Source organism: Falco naumanni, chromosome 14, assembly GCF_017639655.2.
Source record: "Falco naumanni isolate bFalNau1 chromosome 14, bFalNau1.pat, whole genome shotgun sequence".
NCBI lineage: Eukaryota > Metazoa > Chordata > Aves > Falconiformes > Falconidae > Falco > Falco naumanni.
In genome coordinates, this window is record NC_054067.1 from 15295190 (window position 1) to 15315732 (window position 20543).

General features: G+C 40.5%; 1 protein-coding gene across 3 annotated transcripts; it reads left to right on the forward strand.

Annotated features, from left to right (window-relative positions):
• Positions 1-214: 214 nt before the first annotated feature.
• LOC121097234 (P2R1A-PPP2R2A-interacting phosphatase regulator 1-like) lies at positions 215-17204 on the forward strand. Of its 3 annotated transcripts, XR_005830873.1 has the most exons (11): positions 366-583; positions 3957-4035; positions 8708-8764; positions 10800-10843; positions 10923-10977; positions 11399-11491; positions 12009-12097; positions 12757-12821; positions 13786-13882; positions 14443-14511; positions 15054-15135. XR_005830873.1 is itself a non-coding variant. In XM_040613940.1 (10 exons), exons 1-10 carry the CDS (start codon positions 468-470, stop codon positions 15211-15213), a joined length of 855 nt encoding a protein of 284 aa, XP_040469874.1. In that variant the 5' UTR covers positions 215-467; the 3' UTR covers positions 15214-17204. The 3 variants fall into 3 exon arrangements, 2 of the variants coding, with proteins under 2 accessions (XP_040469874.1, XP_040469873.1); XM_040613940.1 differs by lacking the exon at positions 14443-14511 and having other exon boundaries at positions 215-583; positions 15054-17204; XM_040613939.1 differs by lacking the exon at positions 14443-14511 and having other exon boundaries at positions 12760-12821; positions 15054-17204.
• The last annotated feature ends 3339 nt before the right edge of the window (positions 17205-20543 follow it).

A 20543-nucleotide genomic window follows, 5' to 3' on the forward strand; every position in this document is an offset into this window, starting at 1 on the left:
CTCGGCGGGAGCAGCAGCTCCAAGGGCGCGGCCCCCGCGCACCCGGCCGTCCGTCCGTCCCGAGCCCCGCACAGCCCCGGCCGCCGCGGAGGCGCAGGGCGCAGGCGCGTTACCCCGCGGCCCCGCCGTGCGGGGGCTCCTGTGGCGCATGCGCGCTGCGCGACCGCGGGGGGGTCTCCGGGCCGAGGCGCTCGGTTCCCTGAGGCGGCGGCACCGGCGCGGCTCGTCCATCGGCGAGAGCGGGTGGGGGAAGGGGCCGCCCGCGGCATGGGGCGCTGCTGGGGCCGCCCCCCTCGCCGGGCCCGGCGCGCCCCCGGACTCTGCCTGCGGCGCCGCCCGCGGGGCCTGTAGGGGCGGCCGCGCCGCGCCTGGCCGGGGGGGAGCGGCGGCATGAGGAGCCGCGGCGGCCGCCGGCAGTGAATGGGCATCGCGGCGGAGCGGGAGGAGCCGGAGCCGCCGCTGCCGCGATGGCTCAGGAGAAAATGGAGCTGGACCTGGAGCTGCCGCCGGGGAGCGCCGCGGCCCCGAGCGACGGGGGCGGCCTGAGGCGATCCAACAGCGCCCCCCTCATCCACGGGCTCAGGTGAGCGCGGCGCGGCCCGGCCCGCGGCGGCCCCGCAGCCCCGGCGGCGCCTGGGCCCGGCCCGGGGGGTTTGGCCGCCTTGGCTGCCGCCCCGCGGGCTGCCCCGTGTCTGCCCGGCCCCCCCCGCTGGGCGCCGCAGCTCCTCACCGGCGTCCCGCAGGGAGACGCGGGGCTCAGCCCGGGCCGGGGGCGTTTCGGCGAGGTGCCCCTCCCGGTGCCCGGGGCTGCGAGGGCGCCGCGGCCGCTGTGCTGTAGCTTCGTTAAAAGGCCTGGCTTGTTGTCACCCGGCTGTGCTGTGTAGCTGAGGAGCGCACAGCCGTGTTGCCAGGTCCGTGGCCGTTGCTGTAGATAAAGCACCGACCCTGCCGTTTTCCCTCATGGTTCAAGTCCGACCCCGAAATGCCTCTGCACCGCGTGTGCTTACTGCAGTAAATGCCTTCAGAACAGCCGGGTGAATTCGTTGAAGGTCATTTCATGGCGCCTTGAGAGAGAAAAAAGTTTTACATTTAGTGTAAAACAGCGTGTCAGTTGTCCTGGGGAGAAACACAAGGAGCGGTGCAGGTGGTTTTGCCAGGCTGTTGCCATCGGCCTGTGGCAGGTGGTACCTGCCAGGGGGTTGGATGTTTGCCATGTGTTCCAGGTTTAGCTTTCTTGCAGCTGATGGAGCAGAGGCAGTGGCAGTCCCAGGCAGGGGCAGGGGGTAACGCTCTCAGATATGCATGGTCTCTTGGATAGTTTTGTGTTTCCGTAAGTTTCTAACTCAGGGTGCTGTTTCTTGCCTCCTCTGGGCTGTCCTGCAGTTGGGAGGTGCCCCCATCAGCTACATGGTGTGGCTACCATCTGAGGTAGTCCTTGTGCTTCTGCTAGTAGTATGTCTGCAGTTTGGGAGAGCATATTGACGATAAACTTCATTAAATGTAGTAAAATACGTGATAAATACTTCAGGTTTTTTCTTCAGCTTTGTGTTTCTGTAAGGGACTAGATATCAAGTGACAAACCTCATAGATCTTTTGTACCCAAATGGTTAACGGTGAGTTAACAGTTTAGAGAAGACACTGATTCTTGCCTGTTCAGTCATGACTTAATGTTAAGTAAACATAATTGTGGTTCTTTTACACAATCGTAAGAAAACAACTGTTAGTTTACATTTTAATGCAGTATAGAAGTATTGTGAGTGGCAGTTATTCCTCAGGGAGATTTCTGACCAGGTAAACTATCTGTAAACGGGGTGAGATGTTTCTCAGCCTTTCACAAGTTGTTTCTTAAGGACTGTGAGACCCTTTACTCCTTTAAAACAAATAAGCATCCCATAACCGTGCTGTAAACAAATTGTTTCACTCGGGGTTTGGGCTGGTAGAATGGTAAGCCTCAGCTTTTGCCTCAAAACTGTGCATACGCTATATGTTAGGGTTTTATACAAATTAAACTGAAATGTCATTAAACTAATTTGAGGTGGTTGCAGGGGTTTGCCTGTTTATTAGGAATTTTCCAGCAGAATACTGTTTTTGCAGGGTTGCAGCTCTTGGCAAGAAACCTCAGTTTTTCCCAGAATGGTTTTGTTGGGTAAACTGAAAGAAAAGCTCTTACTCTTGAACAGCTTGCTTTTTCTACTTTGCCTCCTGTTTTGACGTCTTCATTAACAGGTTTAGTAAGGAGCTTGGAGAATGAGTTACCATAGAGCCAGAGAACGTTTTTAAGCGCAATATTTTAGATCACAGAAGTTACCTTGCACAGAACTTCTGACTCTTGTTTTCATGCCAAATAAAATTGATTTTCAATAGGAATTGTCAGGATTTTCTGTGAAAGGTAAGTCTGAGATCTGACCATCTCTGATGTGTTTGCAAGGGAGATTAAAGGTAAGGATATCTGCAGAGCTTTTTCTCTCCCTCTCTTCTGTTTTAGTTAGCGCAGGATATTGAACTCACCCTATGGTAATGTGTTACAGAATCATTCCAACCTCTTTTCTTGATTCAGACCCCTGATTTCAGGATGTATTGTTTGTGTTGTGTTTGTATACCAACCAGTACACTTACACTAAAAAGAAGTTAGTTTTATCTGTTGGCCTTGGCCAGTAAATCTCATATCTAAAAATGATGTCATGGTTCCCTTAAATTTTACCTGTTCCACCCCCTATGAAATGGCAACTGTTTGATCTCTTGTGGGTGTAAACTGAGTAAAACCTCTTTGAAAATTGTAAATTATGTCTGGTCATTTGTACTGGAAGTTTTGGAGAAAGAGAGTTTTTGCATTCTTCTTGGTGAAAGGCACAGTGCGTATGCCAGTTGCTGTTGGCTTTTATTTCACAGTATGCGTTGTTTGTTTTTTATTTACAACCAGCTAAAAGTGATCTAAAACTTATGTGTCTAACTGGTGCATTTTAAACTGGAGGATTCGGAAAGTGTTGTGTCTTGAAAATGCATAATGATTATCAATCTTTAGAACAAGGTAATTATGTTGGTCAGATTAGTTTTAAGAAATTGTACTTGTGTAGTGCTTTCATTCATCCCAAGTTAGCAGCTGAAACAAGAAGATGCAATCCAGTGACTTCTTGTAATTTAGATCTAATTACAATCTTATGTTTGGATCTCTTGGCCTGTGCTGGTAAATTTTAGGCATGGGGATTGTAGGATTGTGGCTCAAAATTTTTATTCTAGCAACCATAAAACTGAATTTCTGCAGTCACATTCATTAAATGCTGATCAATGGTTGATGATTACACTGGTGTTGACCAGTGAAATTTGCTTTAGGAAGCAATAGAACTAAAGTTGCCTTGAGAAAGGAGCTCATTTTATATCAGATAGCTAATCCTGCGTTTTTAAATGGATGTGCTGCTTCCTGGTTAGAAGCCTGACTGTGGTCAAAAGTCTTAGGGCTTTAAAAACTGGTTTTACTGTATGTTTAGTTTAACCTCTCTTGGAAAAAAGTTCAGAACTTGTTAAGTGTTTGTAGTGATAAGACTTATCAAGATACTGTATTTTTTTAAATTCTATTTTATCTATGGTGGTTTCAGTTGCTAGTTATATAACGTTTATAAATTTGTTCTGTTGAATGACGTTTGAAGCAATGTGCAAGCTGCAGCCATTCCAAACATAATAAATTCCCACAGAAGTGATTAGCCTTAACAATTTTTCTTTTATTCTGAAGACTCAGTATGATTAATTAAAATCATTTACTGAGGTAGCTGGGACTTGGGGGAAGAGCAGTTTGGTTGCCACTCTGCCAACAAGCTCGAAGAGTTCTTATGTATCTGTCTCTCGAGTGCTTTGTCAAGAAATGGTAGCTGTCATAGCATTTGAAACTGAGCTTATATTAAGAGGTACTTTTTGATAGGAGGGAGATGGCTTCTGCATTTGACAAGTGTTTCTTTTCACAGCGATAATTCACAGGTGTTCCAGGCTAACGTTTTGCGAACCCGCAGGAACAGTACCACAGTTATGAATCGTCATAGTCTGGTAAGAAAACTATTAGACCAACCACATTAGGTCCAAAGCAGAAGTGTGCATACAGGATTAAAGAAGAAAATGAGATTGTAGTCTGTGAAACTAATACCACGTGTTTTCAGAAACAAGGCTCTAGACTGTGACATTAATATGCTGTAGCTATAGTGAAATTTTATTTATAGACCATTTAGCCTTAGAGAGTACTTACGTTTCATTGTGACCATAACTTTGTTCATAAAATGCAAGCATATGTTCTAAGATAAAGAAAGGTAGTTTGCAAAGAAAATTAATTATGTGGATGTATTGTTGTTCAGTAATCAATGTGTTAATAATTTCTGATGTTTAAAAAAAGACAGTGATGCTCTGATCTTAATTTGTCTTCTGTATAGTAGTGACTGTATAGACTGTTGTAATCAACAATTTGATACAATAAGATGGAACTGGATGATAGAACATGGATCTTGAGACTTCCAGAATTAATGATTCCATGTCTCTTACAGATGCTCGTTTGTGATTTCAACTTTTCTCTGATTTCTATTATTACAGCTCCCAAAATCTGAGTCTTTAAAATAATAATCTAGACCCGTGGTGATGCAGCCCAGACAAAATACTGTATTGGTTTAGTATTGTACAAATTGTGGTAGAAAGGTGTGCTTTTGACTGATTTAGAACACCTGCACAGGTTCACATAGACAGTGTGGTTTGCTAACCCTTAAATGGTTAGGGTATACAGGGTAGTTATTTCCCCTGCCTAAAAGGAATTTTTGGTCAGACTTATATGTATAACCAGAAACGTAACTTTTCCCGTAAGACAGCCTTAAGAAGCCAGTAGATGCAGGATAACACCCAGCTACATTCAGTTGATTATTAACGTTCTGGAAAAGTTAAGCTATGTTGGAGTGTAAGACAAGTGGTGTCAAGTTTAAGTATGGGAAACAAAGTCCCTGTAATGCTAACAGCAATTATCCTGTTTCTTAATTACCTTTTGAAGATGCTTTAGAAGGAATTTGTTAGCCCCATGTTACTGATTGAAGAATACTACTCTCCTATTTTCTCGACCGATGCCCCTTAGCTAAAATTCTGGTTTAAAATCAGGACAACTACTTCAGTAAAGGTTTGCATCTGTATCAGAACCAGAATAGTTATGTCAAAGTCTAGGAAGGCTGGTGGAAAAGCCTTTCTCCTGCTAGGGTATGAAACCTGGTAGAATGTATTACAGTAAAGATTTCTTAAACAGTCTCTTTATATATACATTTTTAGAGTGGCAGCTTAGGTTAAATTTGTTTATGCCTGTGGTCAGATGAAAGGAGAAACAAAAGCAAAATCTCAGTTTATTGTGTTTGCTTCTTGAAGATCCGCAACTGTTGGGCAAAAAAGATGCTAATTTGGGATGCATTGCCTGGAACTTGCTGGGAAGCAGGAACTATTTTACTGATGGGCTAGTTCTTCTGGCTGGCTGTCCCTAACAGAAGCTGCAGCCTTCTGGACTGAACCAGTGTTCCCATCTTCACGGGATGATGTCCTTAACCCTTCACCTCACTTTAAGATTATTAAAAAGCATCCTGAAAGTTAACTTTCTTCACTCCAAGCTGACCAGGTGCTGACAAAATACAGTTATTTTACTTGTGCTAAAAATCAAGTGCTCCATTGACTGCTAGATCAGTGCCTGGTCCACTTTGAAATATTTATTTGGTTATGGTCTAGTTTATGGTTCTCTTGAAAATGTCAGGGAGGATGGAGTTGGAAAAGAGTCTAGAGATTATCTTATCCTTCTGTGGTCTTAAACCAGGATCATCTGTAGATAAATGATTTTGTGAAAACAATTAAACTTTCAGCATTAAGGACTGTAAGCAACCTCACTTGGTATTCTTGCTGTAGCAAAGACGTAAGTGTAGTTTTATGATCTGAAGAGATATTCTAAGGAGCTAGATGACATCTAATTTGGTAAATTAGATTTTACAATAAATAGGGGATAAAGTGTACTTCAAAAAAATTTTTTTGTGTTTAGGAAAACTAACTCAAGTTTTATTGCAGTGTAAGGTCTAATAAAGAGGTGAAAAGATTCAGTAAGTGACTGAAACTTTGTTAATTTAGTATTATAAGTACAGCTAAAATTTTATGTTTTGTTAAACCTTGGGGGAAAAAAAATGATTAATTGTATAATGTGTTGTGTTCACTGTCATGGAAACAATGGTAGTTGCTAAAATACTGATAACTGAAGGTTATATCCTATCTAACTGCATCTTCAGGGCTGTTGTGCTTGTCCCAGTTGCTCAGCTGAATTCTAAAACCTTTTCTTTTTTGGGTAGCTTCTCCAAGTCTCAGACTCCAACTCTTTTGTAATGATGACTGCAGGGGCAGCTATGCCATTTTGGCCGGGACTTAATCTCCAGGTTTCTGACACTGTATGTAATTGCTGAGGAGGGGTCAGCTAGGCTCGGTGTCTGCTGTTGATTTCCTTCCAGAAGGTATCAGTGGCTTCTAGGGAATAAATGTTTTGAGGGTTTTGGGGTGGGTTTTTTGTGTGTGGTTGGGGTTTTTGGTTTGTTGTTTAAGCAAAGCGTTTTAGCCTGTGGTTAGATGTTTAGGTACTGTTTCAGCAAAAGCTGGTTGATGTATTTATTTGTTTATTTGAAGCCCCAGAAATGCCTGTGTTGGCAGAAGCCAGGGAGCACTGCAGGGGCGGCAGTGGAAGGAAGGGCAGAGGCGCGTGGGGCAGGGCACCTTGGCAGTGGTGCCTGCCAGGCTGGCGCTTCTGAAACTTTACCTTCACTGGAAAACATTGTTTAACCTACTGGGGAAGGGGTTTCTCTGCCATATGACAGTCTAATAGTTTGTGATGGTTTTTATTAAACTTTGTGCTCACTTAAAACACTGGGGATTTGGGTAGTGTAATTTTAACAAATGGTTCAGTCTGCTTTAGCAAGTATCCGTTCAAAAAAGTCTGAGGTTTCTTTTCAGGAGAATTAAATCAAAGGATTATGAATGGGGAAAAGTGAATTTTAAGCATGGACAAAATAAGGATGATTACTTGTTGGAGATGAGATGTAGGATCCTCAGAGTTAGTGGGTGTAGTCAGTGCATTAGATCCTGCAAAACGACACTTAACTGTCTTTTGATTATTTTTATTTTACACTGTGAGCCACGGGTTTCATATATATTCTATTAATGTTAAACCTTAAAGTATGTGGAGCACAGTCATAAAATTAGAATAGAATGAGTGGAACAAATTTCTACTGTGGAGTGACAGAGTGAATAGGCAGGAATGTCCTGTTGTCTGAATCCTTTTCTCTGTGTGAGAATCGAGGTCGACTCAAGGTCCATGTTGGCTGGTACAGCTTGGAGGAGTTGTTATTTAGGTGCACTGGATTTTGGGGAGCCTGATGTAATAGTAAAGCTGACCTAAACTGGACTTGAGAAGTAGCAAATCAAGGCATTATAGCTACTAGACTTTAGTAGTATATATTATGACGACTAAATTCTGGCACAAACATTTGACATCCTCTGTGTGAGTCTCATGGGCTAGTATCTTTTGTGAGAGGAAGGGCGTGATGTCTTGATGTTTGTTTTTTTAGCGGGAGGATTCTGGATATATGAAGCATTAATAGTCAGTGATAACTTACCGTAATCTTTTGTGTAAGGCCGCAAAATCTTTGTGTTCTCCATGAAGATGTTGCAGTAAATGGTTAACTGAATGTTTCTTAGTTTCCCAGCATTAGCATAATGAAGAGCTGTTTTGTGAAGGGAGGAAGCTTCATACTGCATAAAGTATATAAGCACTTAGTAATAGCACAAACCTTACTTGCTGAACGCACATCCAACTTAAAAAGACATCTTGTCTTTTGGAGGGGTTGTCAGCTTACAGCAAAGAAGTTAAACCTCTGTTCAAAGCTGTAGCTTGGAAATTTTTATCCCTGAATGGGTTATGACAGTCAGATACTTGAGGGATGGAAAATACATGAAAGGTAACTATATTTTGGTAAAATAATAATTAATTACTTGGGTTTGAGTGTGCAGTTTTGGATCCTAGTATTCCAGTGAGATCTTGATGCAAAACTGACAAAATTAACAGAAGACCATTTTCAGTGGCATCTTCTCTGGTTTCACCCCAATTGGTGAAGCTTTTGAGAAACCATAAAGAAGGTCTTTAATTCTTTGTTAGCTGTCTAGTAGCTGATTTTTTTTACCTGTCCAAGTACTTGTTTATAGGCAGACAACAATCCAGAAACCTTTTTGCACAATGCGTTGTTTTGGGTTTGTATTTTTAAAGGATCTTTGGGGAGTCCTCTGGATCACTTAAATGAAAATATTCTGAATCACTTAAATGAAAATATTTATGCAACTGTATATATGAAGAGTGGTAGTGTGCTGGTTGAACACAGCTTAATTCTGCAGAGAAGGCTGTGACTTCTAGTTGCCTGGAAATGAAGTGAAAGCCAAACCGATACCAATTACCATCTGTGAGCATACAAAGCAGTATAATATGGAAATATATATCATCATGTCCTTGTAAGTAATTAATGTAGTTTATATATCCTGAGAGCGTTATAAATGGTTTGGAGGTGTTAATATTTTTTTCATTTGGGATAGCACTATAGCATGGTTACTAACATTCCTGCACCTTTCCCTCTCTTCTCCTGTAGTTTCTAAGCATGTTTCAGTTGTATGTGGCTTTGTTTTGCAGTTTGTGCCATCATCTCCTATCCGTATTCCTAGCAGTCGTCTTCATCAAATCAAACAGGCAAGCACAGATTCTAATTTTTTAAATATTTTTTTATTTTTTAGAGGTGGTTGGTTTATTTGCAGTTAACGTGTAAGTCCTTCAAATGGTTATTATACATTTTACTTTGAAACTGTAGTAGAGTCTGCAGCAGTCTGTCACTTCAGGGTGTTCTCAAAAGTAAAAGCTGTATCTTGTCTGCAGAGTTGCAAATTTCATGATTTAGCACGCATCTTATACTAAGAAGAAGATTTGAGGAGAAAGAGGAATCTTAAAATGGCCATTTTAGAAAGGAAGCCTTTAATGTAAACCCTTAGGGTAGTTTCACCAAGTTTTTGGCAGCAGCGCCAGCATAAATATTCAGGGCCAATAACAAAGTGTTCCTTAACTTGTGTTGCCACAAGACTTTTGTGCAGCCAGAAAATGAACTGGATAAGGAAGCACTCTGGCTAAAAAATAGTTTGGACTCTTCTGGCTGGGCTATTTTTCATCTGTATAATTTTCTTATCCAGATCACTGTATTTGTGCTGTCACAGCAGGAGCACAGGGGGAAGGGCACCAGAGCAAACACTTAAGAAGGGAGGGGGGGGTGTAGCAAATATCTGGGTAGGCTTAAATAGCACTGCTACCAGACAAAGACCACAGTCTCAAGGGTCAAGTTTTAAAATCAACAAGCTCAAACTCTTGTGCCTCCTCCATTTTATATGTCCACTTTTTGACAGTAGAATATTTATTAAATTGGCTTGGAGAGGCTTGATTTTTTTATACATATGTATTATTTATTTTTTTTTTAGCTTGCTAGTTTTCAATGGATAGGCTTGATTTTTACAGGGTGAAAAGTTAAGAAAATGATTTAATACTTTGGACAGCATTTTCAGGGTATGACATCTGAAGTGATGGAAGGCATTTCTGCTTCCCATCTCAGGTATTTAAGGTGTATGCATAATAAACCTGAAGAAAATAACTGCTTGCTTTTATGTAAATTATTTACTGGCTTAGAGAGACTTGAACACTCGGGTCAGTTGTAGAGCTGTTTCATCAACGTAAGGCTTAGGATTAATATGTGAATTTGATGAAAGCAAGGGAATAAACTCCTATGGCTCTGCTATATTACATGAAATAAAGTTGGTAATTCAGTTTTTGGAAAATACTTCTGTATTCATACTTGTTCCATACATTTAATAAAGTGAACAATTATATTTTCTAATTTATGTTTGATCATTAAATTCACAAGTTGAAATTCCATATCTTGAATACTTGCAGAGATGGGAACCTGTGTGATTTACTTCTGATGTCTTTCAAATCTTAGCAATAATTACACGTAGTAAGACTCTTCATATGATGAAGATTGTGAAGATGTTTAGTTGAACTTCTATTCTTGAACTGGTCTGTATTAGGGAATGCTAATTCACTCAACAGACTGGGTAGCATTCAGTTAGTTTTAAGGAATGGTATCTATCTCGAGGGGATTGAGTCAAGTTTGTACTTCAACTTGGTGTTAATGTTTAGTTTAATTTTACACCTTTGATCCGTTTTAGTAATATTTTATGGGTACTTCAGAAAAAAACCTACTAAATCCCAAATTCATTGTGTACAATGCACCGTATTGCAAATGAAATGCTGACAAGTGTCTAGTTAGTTAGAATAAGGTAAAGAATTCAGCCATGCTTTTGAGGATTATCTGTACCAGTTTCCATTTTGTGAAATAATATTATGCAAGTCTGCATAAAGATACTCTAGAGTGTGCAGAATTTTTGGTTCATAATATCATTGTTCAGTTTTGTAACTACCTCTTGGACAGTAATGAAAATAAAAAAGCTGGTTGAGAAATAACAACTCACATAAGCACTTTTTATGCAGTGGTCTCTTTTGCTATATCTCTTTCCCATCTTCTCCCCCTGGCTCCTTTTTGTGTAGTGAGAGCTTAAGGTTATTGTTGCTTAACTGAGTTGAATTAAATTTTCTGCATACCAAAGTGAAATGAAACTAGAGCTTTTCTGATTTGCTGTAGCAAAGCACTTTTTTAAATCTAATTTTTCATCTGCTAATATTTTAGGAAGAAGGAATGAATTTGATGAACAGAGAAACAGTACGTGAAAGGTAAGCATTAAGGCAAACTAGAATACTTATTGTCCTGGGCCCATAGAAGACTGCATTAAATTTCTTTTCTTCTTTATAGGGAAGTGCAAGTAGCAATGCAGATGAGCCACTCATGGGAGGAGAGCTTGAGCCTGGTAATGCATGCATTCGTGCTTTAATTTGTATTTCTATTATCAGTATCAGGACACTAAAGACTCTGTCATCTCAATATTTTCTTTGATAGTTTGACCTGCAATTAAGGTGTTAGTATATCACTGCTTTTGATCAACAATTTTTCACACTAACAAGGCCCAGAATTATCGTTGTTCAAGGATACATGTGGCTTCCTTGGGCTGGTGTGTCAAAAGAAAATTGCATGGATGTCTGGCTGTTCAAATTTTCTTCCATGTTCTGCTTTTTTTTGTTGTTGTTGTTTAGTGTAAGCTTATAAATGGCTACCTAAAAATTGTTAACATGGTGGAGGATAACTTTGGAATCGTACTCAATTCCACACCAATCAGTCCTTTTCATGTTGCAGTACTTGCTCATAAGATTATTTACATGTACTATTTACAGAGCGACAATGATTTTGAAAAATCATCATCACCAAAGCAAGTAGACTTTGTCCCAGTTTCTCCAGCTCCCTCACCTACCAGAGGAATAGGCAAGGTGAGCAAAATGTGGGAATAATGGCTTTAACTTGAGTAGTGCTAAATACATGCAGCTGAATTAGTAGCAAAAGATGAAGCCACCTGCTCCTTTCTACCTCAGCTGCAAACAAGAAACTAGAGAGTAAACAAAAAAAACCCTAAAACCCCTAAACAGAAAATACCAGCTAGCAGTTGCAGATCTTCTGGATGTGAATTTCTGTAGACTGTTCAACTGTTAATCTGTGGTTAATAGACCTTACTCTTTACTTGCCTTCCTGTTGGAATAAGAGGAAGGGGCATACATTCCTATTTTGCGAAATAAATCCTTTTCAATTTGCATGTATTCTGCATGAAGATGAACCTGTCCAATTTTTTAACACTCAGTAACAAAAAGTGGTATCTCGGTATACCCAGCCGTATTGACTGGTTGCTTAAATTGCTAATGGGTTGCTTATTTACCTGCCATAAGGATCAGTTGTTACCATATGGGTGTGATAGTGTTTATACATAAATAACTCAAACTGTTTTACTCTCAGCAATGTTTCTCACCCTCTTTGCAAAGTTTGGTGAGTAGCAGTGGATTACCTCCAAGTCCTAGCCCAAGTCCAACAAGGCGATTTTCAAGGTAAGTACCAATCATGTCAATAATAGCAAATTGGCATAGCTTGTTCACAGTAGGCTTTTGAAATACCAGAAATTTATATACATAATTTATTTCTAATCACAAATACAACTTTATATATTCATGTAAACTTTAGATTTTACAGCGCTCTAAAAATCCTCATGTCATAAAACTGGGAAAATGGACTGCGTCGTGGCATCTGTCTTCTCAGTGTAGTTTCTATATTGTTCTTAATCACATTTATGTAACTGAATTGAATCTGAAGGGAAAATGAAACCGAAACAAACAGATTCAGTTTGTTTCTGATTCTGGTTTTAGCTGCATTGGATGTTGTTTTGAGTGACGTGGGCAAACAATTAAATTTTATTAGGCCCTAATAGCTCAGCAGAGTAGCCTGTCGACTGAGATCTGGTCAGTGCCTAGACGTGGCTTTTAGACTGCCCCAGCTGTGAAATAATGTGATTAAACTTTTTCTGTTAGGGTCCATACTTCCTTGTCCGTCTTCGGGAGGGGGGTGGGAAGGACTTATTTTGGATAAGCTGGTTTAATGCCTATTTTCTTAATGTTTTCCACTTGGTAGTTTATCAGAGTATATTTTTTTACATGTTTTCAGTCTTCCTTTATTAGTGGTGATATCAGTATAGCATATGCCTTCTTTTTAGCAGGAGAAGCCAGAGTCCAATTAACTGCATTCGACCAAGTGTTCTTGGGTCAATAAAAAGAAAAGGTACAGTATTTGGTGCTGGCGCTTCAGAGTGACTAGAAATAGAAGGTGTTACAGATAACCAAATAAACGTAATGGTTGGTAGGGATAAAGCAGACAAATCAGTTTTTACTGTTCCATAAAATGAATAGCTGTTCTGTTCAAATGCCTTTCCATTGCTGTATTCATATCAGTCTGATAAAACTAATGTAACCTGCTTAACAAAACAAGAAATACAACTATTGGTATATTTAACTGAACAAATAGAAAATTTTGAAAGTCCTGGCTAACTGAAGCACACAGGTACTATAGATTTGAAATCACTCTTCAAAACCAAAAGCTTATGCAGAGACCTGGTAGACACCTTGCAGCTTTACTGGGAAGTGTTTCTTTATCTTCCTTTGTTTTTCTTCAAGTTTAACTTCTGGTAATTTTATTGTATCTCGTTTTATATGTTCATGCCTCACCTTTGTAACAGAACACTTCTGGCTCTGAGAAAACTTTAAAAGTACTTTTATCAGATTTCTGTCATAGCCAGTTTAAGCACATATTTATTCTCCCTTCTTCTAGAGTATTTGGGAATCAATATGTAAGTTTAGTGATAATCCTGAACCTTGTTTTTATTGATTGCAAGAGGAAGACAAGCTTTCCTTATTCTCGGCTTCTCTGCATTGGTGGAGCTAGTCAGTGAACTGATCGCTGCATAAACTGAAACAAAAAGATTTTGCTTTGCTACTGAAGAATAAATATCTGATAACTAAACCTCAGTTCATAAGTCACTAAACTTTACTGAAGGTTGGAGTAAAATGTTTCCAAGAAATAGTCTTTAAAATTTCAGCATCAAACTTCTATGTTACACATATAAAATAATCTCTCATCTATTGTAATAAGATTGAACCTCTATTCTGTTTACTCTGTAGAGTACATTGGAAGTATATTTTAGTTTAAATGGGTAGTAATTTTTATCACTCCTTATCTCTTACCAAAGGTGTAACAGAGATGGAAGATCATCCAAAAAGATTATTCCAAGGATCCACCAACATGCTTTCCCCTGAAGTTTCACATCAGGTGGACCTTGGGGGATGGTAAATGCTCTGCTATTTATTGTGTGGATCTCATCAGAAGCATTACAAGTCTTTTCATCTCGCAATGATTATGCTTGAAGTTGGGGGGTTTTGGTTTTTTGTTCTTTTAATACAGCTATCTCATAATTTTGCAGCACTGAAATTATCACAGTAAACAGGGAGTAATATTTGCTACAATTTTATGATTTCTGGGACTGACTGTTAACATGCTTCACATGTGGAAGTTGGGCCTGTTTAGGAAAAGATACCTCATGGCTGGCAATTTTTGGAGTTGAGTTTCAAATTGCATTAGCATTCATGTTTGATTACTTGTGGGTAGATTGGGGTGGTTTTCTTCTTTTTTCTTTTTCCTTGCTCTTAATCGCATGGGAAAATTAGTCTGTCTGACCCTCTCTGCTAGGAAGAGATAAAAAATACTAGGTTAAAAAATCATAATGATTTTGCATAGTAAGAGATTTTGATTTAGTATTTCAGTCACGAGGTCAGTAATACCTAGGGAGTGCTCACACAACTGTCAGGGCAGGGCTGTTTACGGTACTTCTGTCCTTTTTGCCATACAGCTAATGTACATAGCTGTGCACGAGCTTTGAGCCCATTGCAGTGGCAGCAATAAAACAGGTGTTTTAAAGGTACTTTCAAGACATCAAATTTTTGCACACCCTATCCACAGCAGGCACAGCAGTGCAGGTTCAGTTGCTGCATCTTGGTTTAGAAGATGGTAATTTAAAAAAAAACACTTCGATGCTATTACTGATCATTATCACCTGTAGTTACAATTTTGTGTCCTATGAAATACATAGTGAACGGTACAACTCCAGTGCGTACAGTTTATCATCAGCTCTCCTGGCAAAAGAGGCCTCTGAATATATGCTAGCCCAGGACCTTGTAGGAGATGGGGTAGAGCTTGCAATGGGTTGCTCAGCCTGGTGCTTCTAATCTGTACGTCGTTCCTGTGTGAGCTGAAGGAGGAAATTAGTTAGCATCATGTTATCTGTTTGGAAGTAACTGCAGGGTGAGTAGTTGCAGATTTATTTCAAACCATAGGGCTTTACTGTTTTTTCAAAGGCGACCATTTTTTAAAATGGCTTTATAATGAATGGAAGCTAGTATTTGAAACTTATCAGAAAGAGTACCTTACATTCCTCATACCTCCGTGTTACTCTGTTTTCAGTCTGTCGTCACATGCTCTTGATGACAACAGAAGCAGTGCAGGCTCTTCCTGTGACTCACCAGCTGAAGTTGGCACCAACACAGACTCTCCAGTCTCACTATCGGACTCCAGATCTCCTTTTTTACCAGTAGATCTTATGGCTAAGTTACCTATTAATTGAGAAACAGAAGTCTGCTAATGGACACCAGGAAACAAGCTGGATATCAACAAGACTTTCTGTTGTGTTTAACTGATTCTGTTCCTCATAGGAACTTCCAGAAATGTCGTTATTTCTAGAAAACTTCCAGAATAGTTCCTTGAGGAGGAATTCACATTTCTAGTGATTTGTATGACATTTACTAAAATACAGTAAGCATTTGAATTGCAGACATATTTCATGCTATCATCAGTAAGCAAGCTGTTGATTTATAATGGATATTGTCTTGTTGGCGTAAGTTACAAAATGTGACGTACAGAATGTGTGTATGTTCTGCTTGTGGAAGACTTGGCTTTCCAAGAGCCACCAGGCAGTGTCCTCACTAACATAAGCTGGTGCTTATGTAGTAGCAGATAACTTTCGCGTTTGTCCTCAGTCTGAAACTAAGGAAGCAGCTTACTAATTTCTTTTTATTCCCTGAGTGTAAGATATTTATGGTTTTTATTCCTCATATGAAAGGGGGAGTTTCGGGGGGGGGGGAATTGATTCTTGTGTTCTGTTATGATTGGCTGTTAAATCTGTGTTCTAATAGGTGTCAAAAGAACAAGTTGATGAATTGTCAACTTAAATTTGTATGTTGGATTTCATTCATGATCATGACTGCTATTGTGACTAAATTCAAATGAGGTGTGGAACACTCCTCTGAGGTTTTGTATTACTTTCTTTTTCTTCCCCATTTAGATGATGTGTTAGAGTGGTAGATGCTCTGTTAAAGGTCTTTTGATAGGGAAAAATAGTAATAATGTTTGGAATAAAACATTAAATCCTGAGGTTTTAGTATTTAGTACTTCAGAAGTGCTTTATTTTAACAGACAGTATTCATCCTCATATGACTTCTGTTGGACAAATACAGTGAGGAATCTTGAATGCCTTTTTACAGACCGAGGTGATCAAACATGTTTAATCTATGTTTAGTCTCATGCCACTTCGTCAAACAGTGGCATCAAGTTTTTTCTGCTGTTGAAAATGTCAGACACTGATCGGAAGCCTAGAATTTGGTAATCTGAGATGTTTCAGGATTCTTTTACTGTATTTGAAAAGTCAGTGCGTTGAGGCATCCTGAGCTCAACTCTGAAATTCCCCAGACAGGAGGAGAAATCTGCAAACCCCACCATAAGCCACATGTCAGATTTTCCAGTGGCAACCTCATTTTGGTTGTTGACTCCTGTTAAGCAATTGAGTTTCCCCAGCTGCGTCCCCATTTGTACATCTGTGTGTGTCTGTACTATGTGGTTTCAAGCCTTCTCTTCAGAGCGGTTAGTAAGAAAAATGTTTTATTTTTAAACACTGAATCTTTGTAATGTGTATTGAACTGAGAGAGGTATAGAAACTTCCTGAGGTTGGAGAAAAGCTCACTTTGAACTCTGCTGTGAAAGGTTCACATGGATGAAGTTTTGATTGACATCAGTCATCAGAATTAGAAATGGATGACTTGGAGGGCAAAGGCCTGCTGACCTGAGGGCCGGTGACCAGTTTCTGTGTGTCCTTATTGTAGAAAGAAAATAGAATGTATTTTAATAGTGTTACTCAGTTCAAGTAAGATATGACATGGTTTAGTTATGATTTCATTCCTCTTAAGTTATTGTAATAGTCAACGTCCCGATTGCCATTCCTTTTTAAATTCAGACTGTCCTTCATCCCTGTGGCAGACGGACAAGCTTGTGTTTAATGTCTGTTTGCTCTGTCTAATATGGCATAGTTTGTTTCGCTATTTCAGGTATGTGCCAAAGAGTCGCTGTGCATTCACTATTTTGTGGTGAGGGCGAGACTTTTTTTTTTTTTCTAAAATCTTGCTTATTTTTTAAGACTGAACCTCCTGGTGTCTCTTCCAGTCTTTTTTAAAAGGTGCATCAGTAGAGGAGTTTAATAGTTGCGTGTGGGTCAACTTGTCTCTCTTCTGTTGAATATTTATGCTATTTTTCAAATAAGTGCCAATAAATGGAAAAATAAATGTGTTTTACTGTTTCTGCACTTTGTTAGAGAGGTAACCACGTTCTTGTTTTCATCTGTGATTAAATGTTTTCCTTTTTAAATCGGAATATCTATTGTAACCTACTTCCACCCAGTCTAGTTTACATTGAAGTTGGCCTTAAAACCTGCAGCAGACTGTTCTGTTTTCCTAGTGCAGTGCTATCTTAAAGTTCTGTGACAACTCTAGGAACATTGAAGAATAAACCCAAACATTTGCAGAAGACTTTGATAGCTAAGCATGGCCCTAGTTTATACTTGGAGGAAGTCGTGGCGAGATAGTTTGGAAGATAGAAGCTACAGCTGGCTGGTGGGCAGCACCAGGGCTCTTACCTCTTGGGAAGAAATGGGGGGTCTCTGTGGTTTGCTTTAACAGGGCAGTTAATGCTGTTGGGGGAGAGAGAAGCAGTTACGTGTCTGCAGTTGTTCCTTCCCCTGCTTTGGCGAAGCAGAAACCCCCTTGAACTTGTGGAAAAAGGCACCTTGGTTTCTTGTCCATCCATGGGAAGCTGTGGTTTTGCGTCCTGGAGTCAGGAGACGTACAGGGTTTTTTCCACTGAAATGAAATACTAGATTCTGGAACTATATTACCCTTCAAAAAATATATCTGGATTCAGGGAATTAGGGTGCTATACAAAGTGCATCATCAACCCTGTACTCGCATGGTAACTCATACTGTTAGTACTGGCTCCATTTTGCTAATTCCCCATTTACACATGAACCACGGATACTGACGTTTTGCTTGGTTAGATGTCATGGTTACAGGACTGTTGCGTACCACGTTCCTTAACTGCTCTGAGTTTATATTGCAAGTGTCTACGGCTTTGTCTTCCTCTGAGAAGAAATGGGCAGCTTTCTTGTCTCAGGCCATATTGGAAGTGTTATGATTATATATACGTACATATCTCTGAAAGTATAAGTATATATAACCATACAATGTATTTTTTTTTTTATTCTGTGACTCTTTCGGGGCATACAGCTGTTTCTGGGGTTCTGCCACTCCTCTCGGACGGCACCCTGCCAAAGTCGTGCTTGTGATCAGCACTTGATTGGTCTGGTTGAAAGCTATCCTGTAGCGTTTGTTGGCATTTAACCCAGGTCTTGGGCCCGTGTGTCTTCCTCGACAACTGATCGGTGTTTTTCTTCCTTCCACCTTCTCCAGAATGACACACTTGCTGAGGGAACATCGATAACCGTGCCAGTGCTCGGGGGACTGTATTTTTGGAATGAGCGCTTTGGTGGTTACTGCATTTAGCAGAGGAATAGATACTTCATGCTAGAAGAGAGGTACAAATGCCAGGAAAAACGAGCCTGTGCATCAGCCAGATTAACTTGCTGGGGTCTTCTGCGTGTCGCCAGCAAGCCAGTCGATCCGAATACTCGACTGAACAGCTGCCCACAGTCCTCCCGAGATCAGCATAAGAACTTAATCCTAAATTTGTTCTTTTCACCTTCCTTCAGAAAACTTGAGTCTAAGTGATCTCCAGCCTGTGCCAACAAAACAGGTCTCCAAAGGGTTGTATTGGTGAGACCAAAATATCGTGATGTATAAATGCGTGTCGTGGTTCTGATATTAGTGCTGTGTTTGTGAGTCTGGCCCCGCTATGGCGAGCGGGTTTGCTAGGGAAGTGACTGAAGGCAGGAGTGACCTCTGGGGCTCCGGGAGCCACTTTCCAGCCTCAGAACAGCTTGTGCATTTCTTTAGCGTTTCAGAAATGTTCACTTTATGCTGTTGCGTTAGTGCATATGTTGGAGTCGTAACTCGTTTGCTTAAAATAGAGAGCTTCAGGAGCTGTAATTAAAATGTGTGAGCTCTTCATACCCTGTTTTAAGCAACCTTTCTCATCACCAACTGGCAGACGGAGTTTAAGTTGATCCCTCTTCTCCTGGAAGCACCAAGTTAAAATATTTGTAAATGCAAATGAATGTTTACAGCTAGAGTACAACAATTAAAACCTTACTGATACAGAGGGGAGCTTGCAAGAGCCCTTTTCACTAACTAGATGGAAAAATTGTCACCTCGCGTTTTTTTATTTGGAGTCTGTTCCCTAAAAGTATGTCTTGGATGATGGTTTGTTGGTTTGCTTTACCTGTAACAGTAGAGTCTTCCTATTTTGTTTATATTTGGTACGAGCATCCTAATGATAAACTTGAGGCCAGCTGCCAGCCAGCCTGGGTCTCGGTCCGGAGATGCCTTTGGTCCGTCACAGTGGGCTCCAAGCAGCTGCCCTACACCTAAAAGACACAGCAAAAGGCAGATTGCTTCCCTTGTCGGGGCTTTGTGGTAGCAGCATGAGAGAGGAGGGAGGGGAATAAACAACTGAAGGAGAATAACCTTGTCTGACTTTCAGTAACTGGCTCGGGAACAGAAATTTCCAAGGAGGGAGGAGCTGAGCGCATTCAAACCAAAAGCAAACACGGGCTCTCCGTGCCCATTGCCCTGTGTGCCAGGGAACCGTGAGGCTTCCCCAGTCTCATGGGGAGGAATCTCATGAAGATTCCTCAGACAAATCTGCCACTTACCGAATTTTAAATTCTTCTGATTGTTTAATTTCTTCTTTTACTTGCTTTGTAAGAGCCTTGGAAAATGCTCACTATGTAAGACTTCCTTCCATGGTTAATAATGGTGCGTAAATGTTTAGAATTTTGCTGGATGTCAGCTTTAGAATTTTGTTGGATGCCACCTTAAGTAGGAAGAGCTGCTCAAGCAGGAGCACTGTTTGCTGCAGGTACTAATCTGGAAACATGGTTCTCGTGATTTGCTTTTTCCCCTTGTGTGGAGAAAAAATCAAAGGCATGATGTGCGTATCGCACGTGGCGTTTTGTGGCACCGAAACAGTGTGCTGCGTTGTCTTTCAAGCTGGCTGAAATCGGGCTGTGTGGCACTGAAATTGCTGAAAGAAACTTCCTGCTAAAAGTAAATCGGGATCCTTTCATTTGAAGCGTGTTCACTTCAGCCGTCGGGTTTGATTTTGGAGATTCCTGGCAGATTCCTGAGGGAAAGGCGCTAATGGCTTTGGTGATGTTGATGGAATGTGGGATTCCAGAGCCTTGCTGCAGAGTTTTTTATTTATCTCTTGATGGTGGTTTCTTGTTTGTCTGATGCCACCTTGTTCATACCTCAAAGCCACCAAGAGTATCTGCAGTTTCCTGGAGAAGAATGCTCTCGTTTCATTATTGTTCATATTTCATTATTTTGCTATTGTAAATTGTATTGTTAATTCTTCTTCTGTTTGTTTTTTTAAAAAAACTGTTAATGTGGATTTAAGATCCATTACAGACTCTTGGTTCTTTTACTCCGTGTCTTTGATAGGAGTTTTATCAAG

Excerpts from the sequence above, each read along its gene's own strand:
- LOC121097234 (XM_040613940.1), top strand. The coding sequence starts at position 468 with ATGGCTCAGGAGAAAATGGAGCTGGACCTGGAGCTGCCGCCGGGGAGC. Across the intron at positions 8,765-10,799 it reads GTCTTCATCAAATCAAACAG|GAAGAAGGAATGAATTTGAT; the intron begins GCAAGCACAGAT and ends CTAATATTTTAG. Across the intron at positions 13,883-15,053 it reads CAGGTGGACCTTGGGGGATG|TCTGTCGTCACATGCTCTTG; the intron begins GTAAATGCTCTG and ends CTCTGTTTTCAG.